This window comes from Plecotus auritus (genome assembly GCF_963455305.1).
Source record: "Plecotus auritus genome assembly, chromosome: 1".
Lineage (NCBI taxonomy): Eukaryota > Metazoa > Chordata > Mammalia > Chiroptera > Vespertilionidae > Plecotus > Plecotus auritus.
This window is the reverse complement of record NC_137770.1, coordinates 97475909-97493939: the sequence shown is the minus strand read 5'-3', so window position 1 is coordinate 97493939 and position 18031 is coordinate 97475909. Positions and strand designations below refer to the sequence as shown.

The 18031-nt window shown below is 42.1% G+C and overlaps 1 protein-coding gene across 1 annotated transcript; it reads right to left on the bottom strand.

The window, feature by feature from the left end:
• Positions 1–693: 693 nt before the first annotated feature.
• On the bottom strand, positions 694–17508 carry PAX9 (paired box 9; the record flags this gene model as incomplete). Its single annotated transcript, XM_080653412.1, has 6 exons — positions 694–755; positions 1581–1803; positions 10714–10856; positions 13886–14512; positions 15946–16065; positions 17337–17508. 6 exons carry the CDS (start codon positions 17506–17508, stop codon positions 694–696), a joined length of 1347 nt encoding a protein of 448 aa, XP_080509538.1.
• Between the last annotated feature and the right edge of the window lie 523 nt (positions 17509–18031).

The following is an 18031-nucleotide window of genomic DNA, read 5'->3' as shown; positions in this document are numbered from 1 at the left end:
TTCTCCAACAGTTGAATTGTACTAATGTTTTACAAACATATCTTTAAGCCTATATTGCCAAACAGGAAGAACGTTCTAAACAGAAGAGATTAAAAACTAGAATTTTGCCCAAGAAAATCAATTGTTTTAAAATGCAACACATAATCACACGTTCACACACACATATACCCCACAGCTCTATTATTAACAGTAAAATTGATTTAGAAAGATTTATCAGTTAAATGGTATCCTGTAACTCCAGAAATGAATAAAGGGAAATTTTAAAAATTAAATAGCATTTGTATTACTAATACCACCACCAGTTTACCTACATGTGAAACATGCTTCCGTACAACAATGTAAACTTCACAGCAAGCCATTTTTACATTCATTAGAGCAGAATTTCCCATTTTCTTTAAATTACAACATAATTTTGGGCTGAGATTGCTGAACACACAGGTTAGCCAACAATAACAGTACAATTTAGTTTCACAGTGGTTTTCTTAACATAAAGTTCATTCGAAGTGTCTTTGCAAAGCTTTTCACATTAAACGTTAAGTTTCTAAGTGACTTCCTTTAGGGCCTTCTTGTTCAAACCTTTTCCACCTTGTCTTTGTATGTTTAGCATGTGTGTTGTCTGATTAGGGTACAGAATGGGAAACTGGCTTGTTTTATCTGTTGTTCGAATCCTCTGCTGTAGAAAGAAAATGTCCTTCATGAGATGTTGAAGCCTTCCCTGCACACACAGAATTTATGGCAAGTCCAGATCCAGGAGCCTGAGCAGCCCACCACCAAACAGAGACAAAAACATTGCCAAAAAGTCACCTTTGCAAAAAGAAAGAAAAAATAGAGGAGTCGGGGAGGGGGTACCCCCATGGAATGAAAACACAAATGCACCATCCAAAGTCCATATTTACAAACTAATAGAAATATAAACATTGTAATATTTGGAACCAAATCAGAATACTGGGAGGGGCTAAATTCAGATATTGCTTGTGTTATACATATATTCTCCAACAAAACAGGTCATCTCTTAAAAATAAACGAAGGATCACTCAAATCAATTATTGATTGGTTTCCTAATGATGAATTAAGGCTTATTTGGTCACCTTATTTGATTAGAGGGTGTAGCATAACTTTTTTCTATATGTATTTTCCTTTATTGATTTTGCGAAATCTCAACAATTGCACGTTTCAAAAGTTTAGGTTGATTTAGAATAAATATACACATGTGGTTTTACCAAAGAATCATTTAAAAAGTTCCTTAAGCCCTTTGAGGGGTGCAGGTTTCTTCACTACATTAAAACAGTGTGTGGGCAGCACAAATGTCTCATTCAGTCCTTAATATTGCTTTTGCTTTTGAATCCTAACATCATGTCAGGTTTTCTGTGAAAGAGAAGTTATGGCAAGAAATATTTAAGTGTCATCAGCACAAAGGAGGTGAGTCTGTAAAACCAGCTCTCCAGGCAGAAGGGAGGGAGGGAAGGAGGGTGAGATCCGAGATTGAGGGAGATGGGGCGGGTGTGCTGAGGGGGGCCCTGGTGAAGCTGTTGCAGACAGAACTTCCCATCAGAGTGCAGAAGCTGTGACGGAGTGACTACCTTCTCTGGCTGCCTGCATTCCCTTGAAGGCCAGCGACGCGGGAATGTCACAGTTGTGGGGGGAAAGTGGGGTGCCACTGGCATGTTGCCATCCATGTCCAGCAACATAACCAGAAGGAGCAGCACTGTAGGTCATGTAAGGCGACACTTGGGCCGGGGTAGCATAAGGAGCCATGCTGGATGCTGACACAAAACTGCTCACAGCTGGGAGACCATTTGGTGCCTGAGAAGAGTAGGAAAAGAGAAGAGGTGAAAATAATCGCATTACAGTAGTTGACATTTCACAGGTTCTCAGAGAGAAGCAGACTGTAAGTTTTGAGTGGTAGTGATTAACAATATGCTGATTCTACTTTCTGATTTTTTTTTTTTTTTTTAGATTTGACCTTAAGCATATTCTAAAGGCATTCACAGTCTTGCTATTTAAACAAACATAAGGCCAAGAGACAAGATATTATTCTTTCCACAAAGGTTATGAGGAGGCTATGACCAGAAAATTCACAGTATTTGCTTTGCTATTCAGAATTATAGGAAGGTAATGCTGGGTGAGGAAAGAATTAGTGGTGATTAAATACTCTTAGAATCTGTTCTGCTATCCATATGCCTTTGTCAACCTTCCCCGTACTTCAGTTTTGTTTGGCTCTTTTGTTGAGGCATTTATGAAGGGCCTGGTTGGTGTAGCTTTCATTTCCAGAAAGAAAGGGGGGGGGGGTGCACAGAACGTGGGCTGTCACTTTAGAAACTCAAAATGAGTACAACTTTTGCTAAATAAAACATGGACAGTATTTTAAAACTTCATGTTGTAAATGCTTATTGGACAAAGGACATGTAAAACCAGACAGTTTGTCTTTGAAGGTTTTTTTAATGAAGATTGGGGGTGTTTTTTCCAGAGCTATTTTATCAAAAAGAAAACTGGCTATCCAACCATAAAAGAACTGCATATGTTTGGTTTAGAAATTGGAAAATTTGCTTGCAAAGTTTCGAGGCCCCGTGATGTGAATTTTTAAAAGTCACGTGGATAAATCTCTTGAAATGAATTTACATGTAAAATCTGTTTGCAAACAAAATGCAGCAGCTCTGGCAGGCACATCTGCCTAGAAACCAGTAGTCTATTGGCATCCAATTATTGTTGGTATCGTTACTATTAACAACACTAAAAACACCCCGATTTCCAATCTGATTTTGGCATGAACACTCAATATCCTTCTTCACATAACTTAATTTTCCCTTTAGTTTCTACATGATTTAAAAAGAAAGAATAAATCCTTTTTCCTGGTAGTGATGTGAATGAATTTCATAGCAACATATTTTCTAGTGAAAATAAAATGCAAATAATAAATTTATTATTAGTAGAACTGATTTAATCCTTAGAGGTAAGTAAAGCAGACATATGTTAATTAGATGCTTTTTCCAATTCAGTTGCAACATAGAAATTGTTTTCTGATTTAATTCATTTTAGATATTAATTTCACTTCCACATCTCTAAGAGTGCAATGGTGGGACCTCAAAAATTATTTTCTCAGTTTAGAGTAATATTTGGAGTAGACTGCATACATGGGTGTGATTTAACTGAATTGAATTATGAATTTCTGGCAGTAAGAATAAAAGTAAAGGGATTAAACTTGTGTCCTTGGTCTGTAAGAGCATATACCTCATGTTCTGTTTGTCAAAGTGCCTGTTTTTTAAAAAATGGGGAAGGAGAAAGGAAGCTAAGATTTCTTGAGTATGTCCTGCCACCAAGAAACATTCAACCTATTTTATCAAATAATGAGGACTGTGTTGTATTGTTGAACTTATAATAATTATAAGATAATATATAAGGAGTACAACACAATGTTGAATTAGAATTAAAATGCATTACACGGGTCCCAAAGGGTGATATGTACTTTTAAACAAAGAAACCGTTGCACATCACTATTGAACATAAATAAATGTTATTCTCTTTTTATACACAATAATACAGGTTAAGGAATTTAGCCATCATCTCTAGAGCAATTGGCAAGTCAGTGGCCCTGTTTAAAAGAAGTTAACACACCTGTCTGATGCAGGATCTTCTGTAGCAAATATTTTTCTGCTTTTGCTGGACAATTAAAAGACAGACATAATTTAATCTCAAACTAAGGCATATTTTGAGATAACATCTGGTAAAATATTCTTTCTTATTCTAGATTCTCATTGCAGGATCCTCATTCTGTTTCTTAACTTCTAAAAAAATATATATTCCTTTCCTTCTTTCTGAGAATGGATCATTAGAAAATGGCTCACAGGAGGCACTTTAAGGCTCTCGGCAGATGAGCATGAATATAGTAAGCTATCAAATTGCAGGAGAAATCTAGCATTGCATCAAGATTATAGTTCTGATCATGTTTATTTAGGATTTTCCTAATAACCTATGAGAAATTAGTTTGGAAAGTAATCATTCCAGGTCAGTTATAGAAAGATGCTTGCATCTGCCTGTGGCTCTTCCATTCTAGCATTAATTAATATATAATATTATTGATGCCAATGTGCACCAAGAATCATAAAATAAGAATATGAAGATTAAAATGTTGAGGTTCAAATTACTTTTAAAATAATGAAAATCTTTGCTCAACATTTTACAAATACATAAGGTTAGACTACTAATATTATACATGACAGAAACAACACTCTCATTAGTAGAAAAAAACCTGTTGGTGAGTTTTCTTTGTCATCGTAACTAACTTTTTTCTTTCCTTTCTTTTGACCTTTGTATTTTTCTATCATTTAAAATGACAATTCTCTCTGAAATTCTTGCTTTGTCATCTTCCCTTTCCTCCCCTTACAACCCTTGATTGGGGGCTCCTCGAGTGTTTTGTTGCAATGTCTACAATATCCTTACATGCACCCACTTCTTTTTTGCCCAGGACTGTTCCCCCTGAGAAACCAGGCTGGAATACAGTCTCACTTTAGAGTTCCTGGGAATTAGGGGGAGGCAGAACATTGGATGTAGGCCCAAGTTACCTTCAGGCACCTTACTTATTCTATGACTACATTTCTTTGTCAAGCACCAAACCTGCTTTTATGTTATTATTCCTATTAGTATAAACATTTCAAAGTTCTCTAAAAGCTGCAATACAGTTAGAGTCATTTTAGTCTCCTCTGTACTGCAGAAGAGAAGGAAAGCTGGGAGAGGTCTGACATCCACAAAAAAGCAAAAGGAGGCTAAAATGTTTGCTTAATTTTTTTTTTAATTTAAACAGTGTAAAAATAGCTCTGGACTTTCCCTCAGGTTAACTTACAGCCTAGATTTAGAGTGAAAAGTTTTGTCTTAATTTTTCTTTTTACTTTTAAAGTTCAGATTTAGAAATTTAGGGGGAAATTGCATAAGCAAGATGAGAGAATAAACATGCTTTAAAATGTAACTGCCACCTTCACCATTCATACAAGTGACTCATTAAATACATCAATTTTCTCACTATTAATTTTGAAACATGACATTACTAAAAGATATAAATCTCTACTGAGGAAGGTAATTGTTATTTATAAAGCAATCACTGAAAGAGTAAAATTTTCCACCACAAAAGAAAACAACTACAGGTAGCACTGATGCTTGTTTATTCTTCCCAGTGAAAGAGTACACTTCTTAAATACCCCAAATCTGCTTAGTGTTTTCAGTGAAGGGCATGTAATTAATCTGAAAAGCTAGTTGGGCTGAGTAGAGACTACCAAATGTGCGCCATAAATACAGTGGGGGCAAACATGCTAAATTACTCTATTTAATTGGATTGTAAATATGATTTATAAATCAACCAACATATGGAATCCCCAGGGAAGAGTAAACAAATTTTCCAAATAAAACCCCAGCATTGGGTATGTAATGGAAATCTCATTTTTTAAAATGACTTTACCTAAAGATTTCATAAATAAGACCTCAATCCATCAACCCCCTTTTTTTAATGCACATCTTCCTTGAAAGCAATGAGATAATCCTTTCCTCCAAAGAACTGTACAAGGTCCTCCCTGAAGCAAACTATTAACTATTTAATTTTGAGAATGATATTTACTAATACAAATCAAATTGTATAGCCTGAAAAAAAGCAAGTCACTTGTTTTGTTGAATATTTTTAGAAAAAGACAGATTTTATCCCACCAACATTAACGAAAATTACCTAGAAAAAACTACATATAATGCAATGTAGTTTGGTTAAAGTTATTACAAGAATGAATGAAAAGTATGTGTTCGTTTCACTGGTTCTAAAATATTAGAAATATAGATTTGCCAATTCTTAATAATATCACTTTTAAATGAATATGTTGATAATTTGTATTGGCAAAGAGCTAGATTATAAACAGTTTGAGGACAGGGATTTGCCTTAATCATCTCATATCCCCACAAAACAGGACACATTATAGGTGTTTCATAATCATTTGTATACTTAAGTTAGTGCAACCTTTTGAAAGCAAAACATGTCATACTCTTGCTTTTAAAAAATGTAGGCACCCTTTATCACAGAACAAGTATTATACTTTAAGTAAGCAAAATGAATAAAGCTGTTGAAAAAAGTAAATAAAAGTTCTAGCCTAGCCATTTCATTATTTGGTTGATGGGCGTTCCATTTATTACCACCCCCGAGAAAATGGAAATGCTTTAGTATTCAAACACTAATAGCCACAAAAAATAAAAACTGGTATGACAACTGTCTGGTAACTACAGGTTATAGATTGTTCTTCAAATTCTGGAAATTGTCTACTCAACATTTTCTCTTTTGAAGAAAATACAAATAGGAGTGCCAAATCCTCTACTGACAATCTTTTATACACCTATCAGTTCTACCTAGTCCTCCCCTTATGATAAAATGGTTTACCTTGGTTTTATAATGAAGTAGATTTAGCCACAAATAGAGATGTACTTCACCTAGAATTTCAACCTCAATATATATAATAAGCAAGAAAATGGTTCAGATCTGAACATAAACAAGACTTTCTTTTTTGGTGAAATCATTTTTCTGACTGTCATTATAAACTTCCTAGTTCAATATGCAATAACTTAGGAAAACAAACCTGATAAAATCAAATGACAGTTGTAAATATGGTTTCAACTTTCTTCCAAAGGATTTTAATTATGCTCAGTTATCCCACTGCAGATCTACATGTTTCTAGGTAATGGAAAACTGATCTTTTAAGTTTTTTTCTAAATGTTATGTTTCCAAATGTTATTAAAATTGATGTATCCTTTAAAAAGTGTAGTCAGCTCTTTTGTATTTTTATATGACACATTTAACTGATACATAATAATTAATTTTGTTTTAAAACACTAATAGTTAAAAGCTAACTGGGTCAAAGAATGTTTTATATAATAGATAACATTATGAATTTCAAAGACTATTGGCATTTGCCTAGGATTTCATTCTCTCTACAAAATGATAAATTTTTAACACAAATTAACTTTATTTGAAATTAAGACAAATCCAATGCAAAATAACTTATATTTTCACAAAAACAGCATATCTATAGGAACAATGTCTCCAAGGACTGCCCGTTTTTAAAATAATGCACTAGAAAATTGTATTCAATATTCTAAAATACTACCTTTATTTCAAATACAATGTGTAAATGAAAGCTTCATAAGATGTTCAGATTAATTTATGCCTCTAAATTCAACTATTTTCACACCTCTGAACTTTTTCTTAATTTCAAGTATTTATAGACATTTCTTCATTTCTGACATCTCTATTTGTAGCTAATATTTTATTAAACTTGTTATCTGGGTTAAATATATACTACCAAAAATGAAAATACTCAAAACTTATAAATCTACCATTCAGATACTTTAATTAGAGTACCATATCTGCAATTTTTTTGAGAAAGTTTGCCCAACTGTAGAACATTTTTCAAAAGCTATACAACAATTTATAAACTTTTTAAATAAAATGAGACCTTGATTCACTAAGTCCCTTGTAAAAGGATAGCTATAGTCTAACCCATTATTCTCTCTATATATTTCTTTTGCCATTCAATTGCATTCAATACAGGTTTTATGATTTCAACAGAAAAGAACCAGCCATTAAGAACCAAAGAACATTGTTGCCATTCAGAATTAGATGAGATTAAAGGATTCTAGCCCAATATATAATGTGGGTGAAAAAAAGACAAAATTGATAAATATTATTTTTCTCATGTCCTCAGTGGTAGGCAATAAGGATTTATCAATGGCACTATAAATTATCATTTACAGTGTAATATTAATGTGTCAGACAAATTTTAATATTCTAAACTAATGTTTTAAAAACAAAAGATAGATGAGTGTACCAATGTGTATAAGATTCTACTTACTAGCAATCAGGCATCTTTGCATTTAAAATGAAAATGGAAACTAGATTACAATAATCAATTCTACCTACAATCAGTTGTCAATTCAGTCTCTTGGGTAATTTCACAGGTGTTTTCTGGGAATAGATTATGGTCTAAATCCTATAATTCTGAATTCTCAATTTCCTCCTTTAAATACTAAAATAAAACTGGGATCATATAATATTGTACTATTTAATGACAACTGCAAATGCCCTGAAAATATTATTGTAAAAATTTTGAGAATATGTTTTTACCAAAGACTTTCAAATTTTGTTCAAATACAAAGATATATAAATAGATATAGATATAGATATAGATATATACTGTATATATATACATAACATCCCTTACCTTTGCATGTTTAAGAGCAAATATAAATGGATAATTTTACCCTCAATGAAATGAGTATCTAAATCCCAAAAATGCTGGTTATGCCTGTATTGAGGATATTTTAATTCCAGTGAATTACTTAATTGTAGCTAGGTGTACATTTAACTTTTGCTTTAAACTGTGTAATTTTTCAAATAAAAAATAAATTTCAAAATTGCTCACAAAATGACAGCCTAAATTTGTGTCTACTTAGTAGACCTGTAGCATTAAGCACTATTTTGATAATTGTAACAGAGTAATCGCTGGTTTAATTGTCTCTAGAAACTTTTCAAGTTTTGAAATTTTACATCATTTGAATTATCTTACTGTATGGCAATGCAGAAGATTAGCATATTGCAATTAAGAACTTTCCAAATGTAAATTTGATATAATAAATATGGCTTTCTCCTGGAAAAAAAATTAACTTGTTCTCTTAAGTATTTAGAACAATACTTTTGACCACTTGCTTCTTTAAACTACTTGTTTTTATAAATCTGATAATTTAGTGATTTAATATTCAGTGAATTAAATATATAATTGATTTTCAACATTCAGAATATACAGAGAAGATCATTCAAAACAGTGTTCTATTTTTATTTTAAATAGGTAAGTTTAGTTTTGAAATGTCTGTATAGATGACCATTTCTAAACAAGTATAAATACTAGATCTATAATTCAAAAAAAGTAAAAAGTCATAAAAGTTTTTGGATTATGGCATATATATATATATATATATATATATATATATATATATATATATATCTGGTTCACCAAATATGTGTGGGAATTATTTTTTAACTCTATTCTTCATGATGTTATTCTAAGAAATGATGACCTAATAAAAATCACTGAGCACCTGTTAAATGCTTTCTTCTGTGCTAGCTGCTTTATATGCTCCCCTATTGTTTGTAACAAAATACCTTGACACTTTTTGACTATGAGGTCTCTGAACAAAGTATATTCTGAATCTGAAAATTGCTTGTTTTTAAAAGTTAATCTCTAACCACCGCTTACAACCACAGGTAATATTTAATGAATGCTTTCTACGTGCCACATGTTTGCATTATCCCACTGAATCTTCACACATCTCTTGAGGTTGAAACTATTATTTCCCCATTTTACAGATGAAGAAATTAAGGCTCTAAATGTTTAAATAACTCCCTTAAGTGGTGATGGTACTAGAAGATCAGAGTTCGTCACCATTGCACATATTGTCTCTTTTTTACAAATTAAGGGCCCTTTAGTACAAGAAAATGACAAACTTCCTTATAATTTCTCATTGGCAGTCTCACAGTAGGAATAGATTCAGGAAAGGGACTCTCTTTGCTGCTATTTTCTCTGAAATATATCATGGGAGAACTATTAATATGTATCTGACTCTTTTTAAACAAAATACGAGAGGAATGAGGAAGTGGAAATGGGTTTGTTAGAGAAAATAACAACTAGGATTTTTTCCCCCAAGTGAATAAAGTAACAAGTTCCAGTTCCCTAGAAAGCTGGTTTTTACACATAAGAAAACATTGCAAGTTTTATGACTTCAAAATAATGAAATGAAAGCTAAGTATTGGAGGCTTTGGGATTGGAGTTTGATATTAAGAAATGTTCAAACCTGCCCAACTCTACTCATAAAACTTTGCTTTAAGGTTGTTTGTTTGTTTGTTTGTTTGTTTGTTTGTTTGTTTGTTTTTGAGAGCTTTGGCTTTGAACTCCTGATTCTAGCGTGGTGATAACTTTAGACTCAAAACTCTTCGGCTTTTATTATTGTGGTTGCTTCGTCTTTCTCAGAAAAAAAGGAAGGAAGGAAGGAAGGAAGGAAGGAAGGAAGGAAGGAAGGAAGGAAGGAAGGAAGGAAGGAAGGAAGGAAGGAAGGAAAGAAAGAAAGAAAGAAAGAAAGAAAGAAAGAAAGAAAGAAAGAAAGAAAGAAAGAAAGAAAGAAAGGAAGGAAAGAAGAAACACGGTGGCTTAATTCTTCGTTGGGAGGGTCGGGGGAGGGACAGAGGAAAAATTAAACGGTCCACAGCCAGTCCGTATAATTTGAGGTTTTCTCACTAAGCTCCCTCGGGAGATTCCGACGTGACCTTGACTAGGGGGATGGTCACTTTATTAAGTTTATCAGGTCGTCCTCTTCTCCTCTTCTCACTCCCGCAGGACCAGCCACGCCCGTGTGTCCTCGGGGCGCGGGAGTGGGAGCAGGAGGCCCCGCGGGCGCCCCGACTTCCCGCAGCCGCGGGGCTGCTCGCCCGCCCCGGGGAGCGCCCTCCACGAGGAGCCCCGGCCCCGGGGCGCAGGGCAGCAGGGCCCCCCACAGCCCGGGGGCGCTTCCAGGTCCCGAGCCGGCGGGGGTCAAGACCGAACTGCGCCCTCGAAGGTCGGGCCTCTTTCCTGCCCAGTGACGCCGGGAACGGGCCCCGCTCCCCCGCAGCCCGGGCCGTGCCTCCCGCCGCCCGCTCCTCACCTGGCCGTACTTGGCGTCCTGCTCCAGGGCTCCCTTCTCCAGCCCGTTGACCGCGTGCGGGGCGGCGGCGGCGAAGTTGCTGCGGCCCAGGCTGCTCCACTCCTCCACCTTGGGGCTGTGGTACGGGGAGCTGTCGCTCACTCCTGGGGAGAAGAGGGACGTCAGGCTGGGGCCCCAACCGCGCCGACCCCCGCCCCCGCCGCCTCCAGACGCGACGCGACCCCCGCCTGCTGAGCCCCGGGCCGACGGCCCAGGCCCTGCCTCTGCGGCTCGCAGCCCCGGCCCCTCGAAGTTCACTGAAGTTCACCGCCTGCGAACAGGCCTCCGCTTCACGCTCGCGGGAAGATTTCTTTTTTTGCGAAGGGCCTTAGATTTCCTCCTGGCTCTTCCAGAGAAGCCAGTGGAAGGAACCTGAGAGCTGTACCGAAGTTTCCCCACATCGGAGAAAGAACCAGTGAAGCTGGAGGAACCGTGCTCCCCCATCCTAACCCAGCCTCGACTGAGGACAATGCGGGAACGGTGGGGACTGAAAAGCGCAGAGGAGCGTGCGGGCCTACCTGGCCTGTGCTGGTGCGCAGACATCCAGGTAAGGGCCCCTAGGCGGTAGGGACCCAGTAGTTCGGTCAATAGAAGGAACAAAAGACCTGCAAAGTTCTTTGCAAACACGACAAAATGCTGCCTACAATCCATATGCAAAATATATGTGCACAGGTTTTTGCCTTGCTGTGAGCAGCCTTGAATCCCCATCTCTATACATTAAATATGTGAGGGTATATGCATATGACTCAAAAATCAATACTATAATTACCACTCTAAATGCCACATGTGTCAGTGATAAGTTATGTAGAGAGGGTTGTTTTGTGTTTTTTTAATGATATAAAAGGTTAAGAAAATGAAAGTAGAACTAAGTGTTTTCTTTTAAAAAAGAGTAAAATCATCAATTACCTTATATGTTTGTTTTTTTTGTTAAAATCATCAATTATCTTATATGTTTGTTTTTTTGTTGTTGTATCCTTTGTGTTCTTAATTGAGATGCAAAGAAAATCGTATGGTGTAAACTGATGACCACTATACCTAGGGGGTGTGCACATTGAATCATTGGCATCTTTAAGTGACCAAGTCCAATTTTAAAGAGAAGATGTTTGAAAACTATGAGCAGCATGTCCTTGTCTTTGGGACCTATGGGTGGAGGACCCAAGTTTGACAGAGCCACTACAACTTGATTTCAAACACTTCTATCTGACACAGTGCCTGGAAGCAGTGATCATTTTGTTGAAATGACCATTTATAGAAACAAGCTTTATATATTCACAGACTTGTCAGAAAACAGGTTGTTTAAAGCTGGCATCTAGAATGAAGAGTTACTGGTCTCAACAATCCAATACATTTACAACTGACATTTGATCTGACTGTAGGATCCCTAGGGGAAAAAAACGTTTTCTTTCAACTCTGTCAGTCTTCTTTCACTGTTCCTCCCCCTCTCCAAAGAATTAGATTGTGTTCCAATTTGCACCAGGACCACTGTGTTTTGGCCCAGAACTGCCAGTCTCTCTTTGCCTTCCCAGACAAAAGGCAATCGGTAGGCACAAGCCTGAAGTTATCTTAAGAAATTGAGATCCCCCTGCGAGCCCCCATTTCTGCTGATCTCACACTTTCCCATGAACAGGGGCTTCCTTTAAATGTCAGTGAGGTCAGTTTATCCTATAAATCAAGGGCAAACTCTCTCCAACTAAAGCCCCAACCAGTTTTGAATAAGACAAAACTGAACTCCTAGAAGGATCTTATAAATGCACAGAGAACAAGAAGATGAGAAATTGGGGCTCGGCTTTAATTACTTAAAAGATAATTGTGCCAGTGTGGTGGTAATCAAGAAAGGTGGGAAATAATTAAAGAAACGACTCCCCTTCCTATTTAATTTTTCTTCTGCACATTTTAAACTTTTGGCTGAGAAATTAAGAAGGTAGGCTCTTTATCTCTGCAATATTTAATTCTGCATCTAGGGCATTTTGACTTTCTTTTCTCCCTACCTAGAAAAAAACTTATGCTGGTTTTTTGTTTGTTTGTTTGTTTGTTTTGCTTTGTTTTAACAATGCAGTAAAGGAAAACAAACTTGGAGCTCTTGAGGAAGCCCGAGGGAGCAGGAGGGCTGGGGAAATCGTTCTTACCAAGCAGAAAAGACACTGAGGGCACCGCAAGGTCAAGGGTGAGAGAGGAAAGGAGCAGTGGGGTGGCACTGTTGGAAACGTGCGAGGACTAGACGTCCACTTGCATTTCCGGGGATAGAGGGACCCTACAAGGAAGCGGCAGGCGCGAGGAAAACGGAAGAGGACAGAAAAGAGGACAGCAGGGAATTGCCATGCATTTTGTCTCCATTACAGCGGTGGTTGGTGCCACTTCCTAAGATCATATATATCTGTTAAGAGAGAGAGAGGGAGAGGGAGAGAGAAAGAAAGAAAGAAAGAAAGAAAGAAAGAAAGAAAGAAAGAAAGAAAGAAAGAAAGAAAGAAAGAAAGAAAGAAAGGAGAAAAGAAACACAGTCCCACAATGAGCAATGCAATAACATGCAAGTTACTAGTAGTAACTTCGGGACCTCCGTTTCCGAGGAAAAAGAAGTGAAGCATAAGAATGAAACCAATTAGGTGACATTTGAACTTCCTGCCTGAGCAAATTTGGCCTGATTGCTAGAATCCTCAAGAAGAATACTGCAATTTCCACAGGGTGCCCGACTCCTCGCGGCCGCATCTGATCCCCAAACAGGCTGCCCTCAGCGGTGTGTGCAGCCTGCAGCCCTACGCCAGCTCGGGTCTCCCGGGCTGCGCCCCAAGTCCGGCCCGGCCGCGTTCCCGAAGAGAGCAAGCAGGTCTGAGGCTGCCGCGGCGACGGCGCGAGAGGCGGGGGAGGGTGGAAAATGCGAACCATGTGTTGGGGCTGGGGGGATGTTATGGGTCTGGTAGTTTGAGATGAGGCAGGAGAGACTGTGTGTGGTAAGGAAACCAAAGGCATGAATTTCAACTTAATGAGATCAGGACACCCCCTGGGAGGACTCCTTACATTTCCAAAGCAAAAAGCCCCAGGTGGTGGGATAGACTTGGGAGGAAGCCGCAAATACTGAGACTCCTCGAGGGTGCGGAGGAAGAGTCTACACGTCCTCGCGGCGGCCCTTGAGCCTTACCTTGGTCGGTGATGGAGCGAATGCCCAGGATGTCCGTAACGGAGTGGGAGGAGGGCCAGGTGCGCGGCATGGCCACCGAGCCGGGGAGGGCTGGCACCCCGGGCGGCGTGGGAACCTTAGCGGCGGCCGCCGTGATGGGGCTGGGGTAGGAGTAGATGTGGTTATAGGGCAGCGCCGGCTGCGGAGCGGGCTGGTGCTGCTTGTATGAGTCGTAATGGCCCTGTTGGGCCAAGTTGCCGATCTTGTTACGCAGGATGCGGCTGATGGAGCTCACAGAGGGCACGTTGTACTTGTCACACACGCCGTCGGCCAGTAGGCGGTCCCGGATCTCCCAGGCGAAGATGCCGGGGTCCCTCTGCTTGTAGGTCCGGATGTGCTTCACCACGGTAGGGGTGGTGACCCGAGGCTTGCTGCCCCCGATGGCTCCTGGCAAGATCGAGCCTGTCTCATTGTAGCGCGCCAGGATCTTGCTGACGCAGCCATGAGAGACCCGTAGCTGGCGGCTGATGTCACACGGTCTGATGCCCAGTTGGGCCAGTTCCACGATGCGAAGCCGGATGGCGTTGGGCAGCGGCCTCCCGTTCACGAATACTCCTCCCAACTGGTTCACCTCCCCAAAGGCTGGCTCTGCAAAACAAACACACGGCGCGCGGGGACGCGCACCCGCAGTTTGGGACAGCCGCCTGCCACTCGGCCTCCGCGCGCGTCAAGGGGCAGGGCGGATGCCACAGACTAGGGACCCCGGATTTTCCTCAAACCCTATGGTCCCCGAGCTTTGCAGAACGGCCCCAAACCTCCGCGGTCAAGTCAGACCCCCCCCACCCCACCCCTCATGCCGGTGGTGCTTGCAGCCGCTAGAAACAAATAAAGTCGTGAAACGCAGGGCCGCTTCGAGCGTTCAAAAGTCTCGGAAGCGGGCGAGGAAATCGATCTTGACGCCTGCAACCCGCTCCTTCTCGGCTACTCGGCGCTAAAGTTCTTGGGCCGCTCCCCTTGATCCCCAGCGCCCCGCCTTAGGGACCTGCGCGATTAGGTCTTGGGGAAACTGCAGGGTTTTTCTCTTTTCTGTTTGTTTGTGTGAGTGCATGTATGTGAAACAAAACTGGGTCTGCCACTGGGGCTGCGGGGCTTGCCACAACTCCCTTCTCTTAAAATCAGAAACTAGCATCAACAGCAACCCAGTAGCCAGCGTTTAGACTGAACTGCTGTGCGCCTCTGACCCTTAGCATGTTCCTACAAGTTGTAGGAAAACGAGCAAAGTCAATACGGAAAGTGTGAACGCTCAGGGGTGCGCGCCCTCGCGCTCTCTTTCCCTCCCTCTCTCTTGCTCCCTCCCTCCCTCCCCGACTCTGACAGCGTCCCCCGCTGCCACTCACCCATTGCTCCGAGCAGCACACCAGCCGGGCCCCAGTTCCGAGCTTCCAGAAAGAAACTTTTCGCACGGCCTCAGTGTCCCAGCCTGTCGCTGCCCCAGGCCGTGGGTGCCTCCGCTTCTCTCCGGGAGGAGGCGGCGAGAGTGCAAAAGGAAGGAGTAAAAGGAAGTCTGTGCCCCGCTGAAAGAGGCTTGAGTTCTGCATTTCAATCTAAGCAGCAACGTGGGCTGGGCTGAGCGGGCCGGGCGGCTCTGTCTATCACTCACCCAGGACACGCCCCCCAAAGAGGTGGGCCCGAGGGCAAGCTGCGTGGTGATTGGTGCGGGGCGGTGAGCGACAGCGCCGTCGCGAAAGTCCTTCCGCTGTCTCCTCGAGCTTGCTCGGCACCTGGTGACTAAATACAATGAAATTTGGTGTTTGACACCTTCCGAGGAGCAGCGCAAATAGACAGCAAAATTATGCTGATAAAAATGCTGAATAAGCAAATTAAAGCGTTTGGTCCCAATATGAGAGACTCAAATAGGGAAGGAGCTAAGAAGACTTCTTTAGGGGACAAATGTCTTAGAATTGTTACCAGTCGACACCACCTCAAGCCAGGTGGCGAAAGCGCGGGTGTGGGAAGATAGGCCCATCGTAGAGACAAGGAGGTTGAGGGGAGGCCGAGGCAGAGGTGGGGGCCACACTTACCGCCAGGTGCAAACCCCTCCTCCACCCCAGCGACGAGCTCCACGCAGCAGTCTCTACAGGAGGGTCCATCCAGGAGCGCGGGGCCAAATGTCAGCCACGCAGGCTCCAGGCAGGGCCGCGCTGTGTGCAGAGAACGCAACCACCGGCGCCTAAAGCCACCGTGGACAGGTTACCTGGCTCGGGGCACACTCAGCGGAGGCAAGAGCGCCGCTGCGCTCAGCCAAGGTGCTGGTCCACGGGACGAACATTTGCCGGTTTCCCCCACTAGTAAAGCACTGCAAAGGAGTTTTGTTTAACTATGAAAGAGACTTGGTCCCAAGATGAACACCCGGCCTGCGTGTGTGTGTGTGTGTGTGTGTGTGTGTGTGTGTGTGGTGTGTAATTCCCGCATCTTCGGTTTAGCTACCAGAGGCCTTGAGGTTCTGAGTTTCCACTTTCGTTCACCCTAAATCTAATCTAAAGTGTACAGTACTCTTTTTGGCGGCCAAAATTATTCCCATTTCGAGTGTGGGTTTTGGAGAATGCTAAACAAAGTTTTAAAACAATATGGGGAACATTTTTAGTGAACTTGGGAGTGTACTGCTTCGGGTCTGTGATGCACATACTGCTTGCTATCTGACTGTGGTAACGCTCCTTCGGGAGCACACAGGATTCGGGCTGATCCTTCCACAGTCCCCAGGGATGTGTGTGACGCTGGTCTACACATAGGGAAGCTGACTGGGCCCAGATCCCGGGGCAGTAAGTGACAAAACTAATGATCAGTTGTGCTTTTTAAACCCAAGAGTAATCTCCAGATCCTTTCTCTCCTATGCTGCGCACTCCAAGTTCAAATTTACAGATATGAAAGATTTGAACGATAAAGGAAAGATGACGACATACTTAATTCTTTATAGTCGGGCTCTTGCGAAAAGTTCCACAACTGGGGACTTTTCACTGGGTCTGAGCCCCAGTACCTGCTGTGTGGCACCGACAAGCGCTTTACAACGCGGTGGTCCCTCGGGAATCCAAGCAGTTAGCACTGGCGGCTGCTTCTTGGGGCTGGGGTACAGATCAGTTAACACTGTGACATCTCAGAGCGCTTACGAGTTTGCCTTAGGCTTCTTTGGAAGAGTAAACATGCTGGGCGTCTTGACCCTTTCCCCCCTACCCCCCCCCCCCCAGAAACACAGCCACCTGCTGTGGCGGACTCTTGCGCTCCCTGCGCCCAGAGACGCTCCTCTGACTCCGCGGGGCTGCGGTGTCGGTTCAAGTTCCGCCCTGGGAGTGGCAAGACCCAGTGCCCTGATGTGGGTCTAGGAGCTCCGCGAGGGCTATAGGGGTGCACAGCACCAGCCCAGAACGAGCCAGAGACTCGTATCGTTAGGGTTCCGGCTAGGTGGACCTAACACAACCCCCTCTCATTCCCTCATCTCCTTCATCTGCCTCATTTCCCGCGCTCTTGAACAGGTCCGCTGCTCTCTCTCCAGTTCCACCTGCTGGACTTGGTGTCGCCGCGCACGCGGTCTTAGCTGCGGTGGGCCCTCTACTCCTCTGTAGTGGACCCCCAGCCCGACAGGACCTCATTACGCCTGGAGCGGATGGGGGACGAAGAGGTTATGCGGTGCTCTCCGCTGTGCCCATTCCCTAGAGCACCAGAAGAAGCTTTGGTGTTTGGGAACACTAAGCATCCAAGCCGAGGCGGGGGCTCCTGGCACAAGAGGAGCCAAAGCTTCAGGGGATCCTAGATAAGAGGCCGATGCGGAACCCTCCGGGGTCGCACACTGAGCCGGGGAGCTGGTGATCCATGGGCAGACAGTGACCTGACAGAGAGGGAGGGAGGGAGGGTAGAAGGAGAGAGAGAGGGAGGGAGAGACTAAGGGATAGTAAGCCTCCTCCGTGGGCCTAGGGATGCAGGGGTGCGGAAAAGAACAAGGTCAGCTGGGCTCAGTGCCCCCTCTTTACTGCCCGCTCTGGAACCGGGAGATTACACAGAGATCGGAAGAATTTCGACGAAAAGAAATTTAAGACCAAAACCAAAACACAACCAGTACGGCCTGAAGCTGGCACGGGCTGAGGAGAAGCCAAAAGTCCTTTCCAGGGCGCTGTC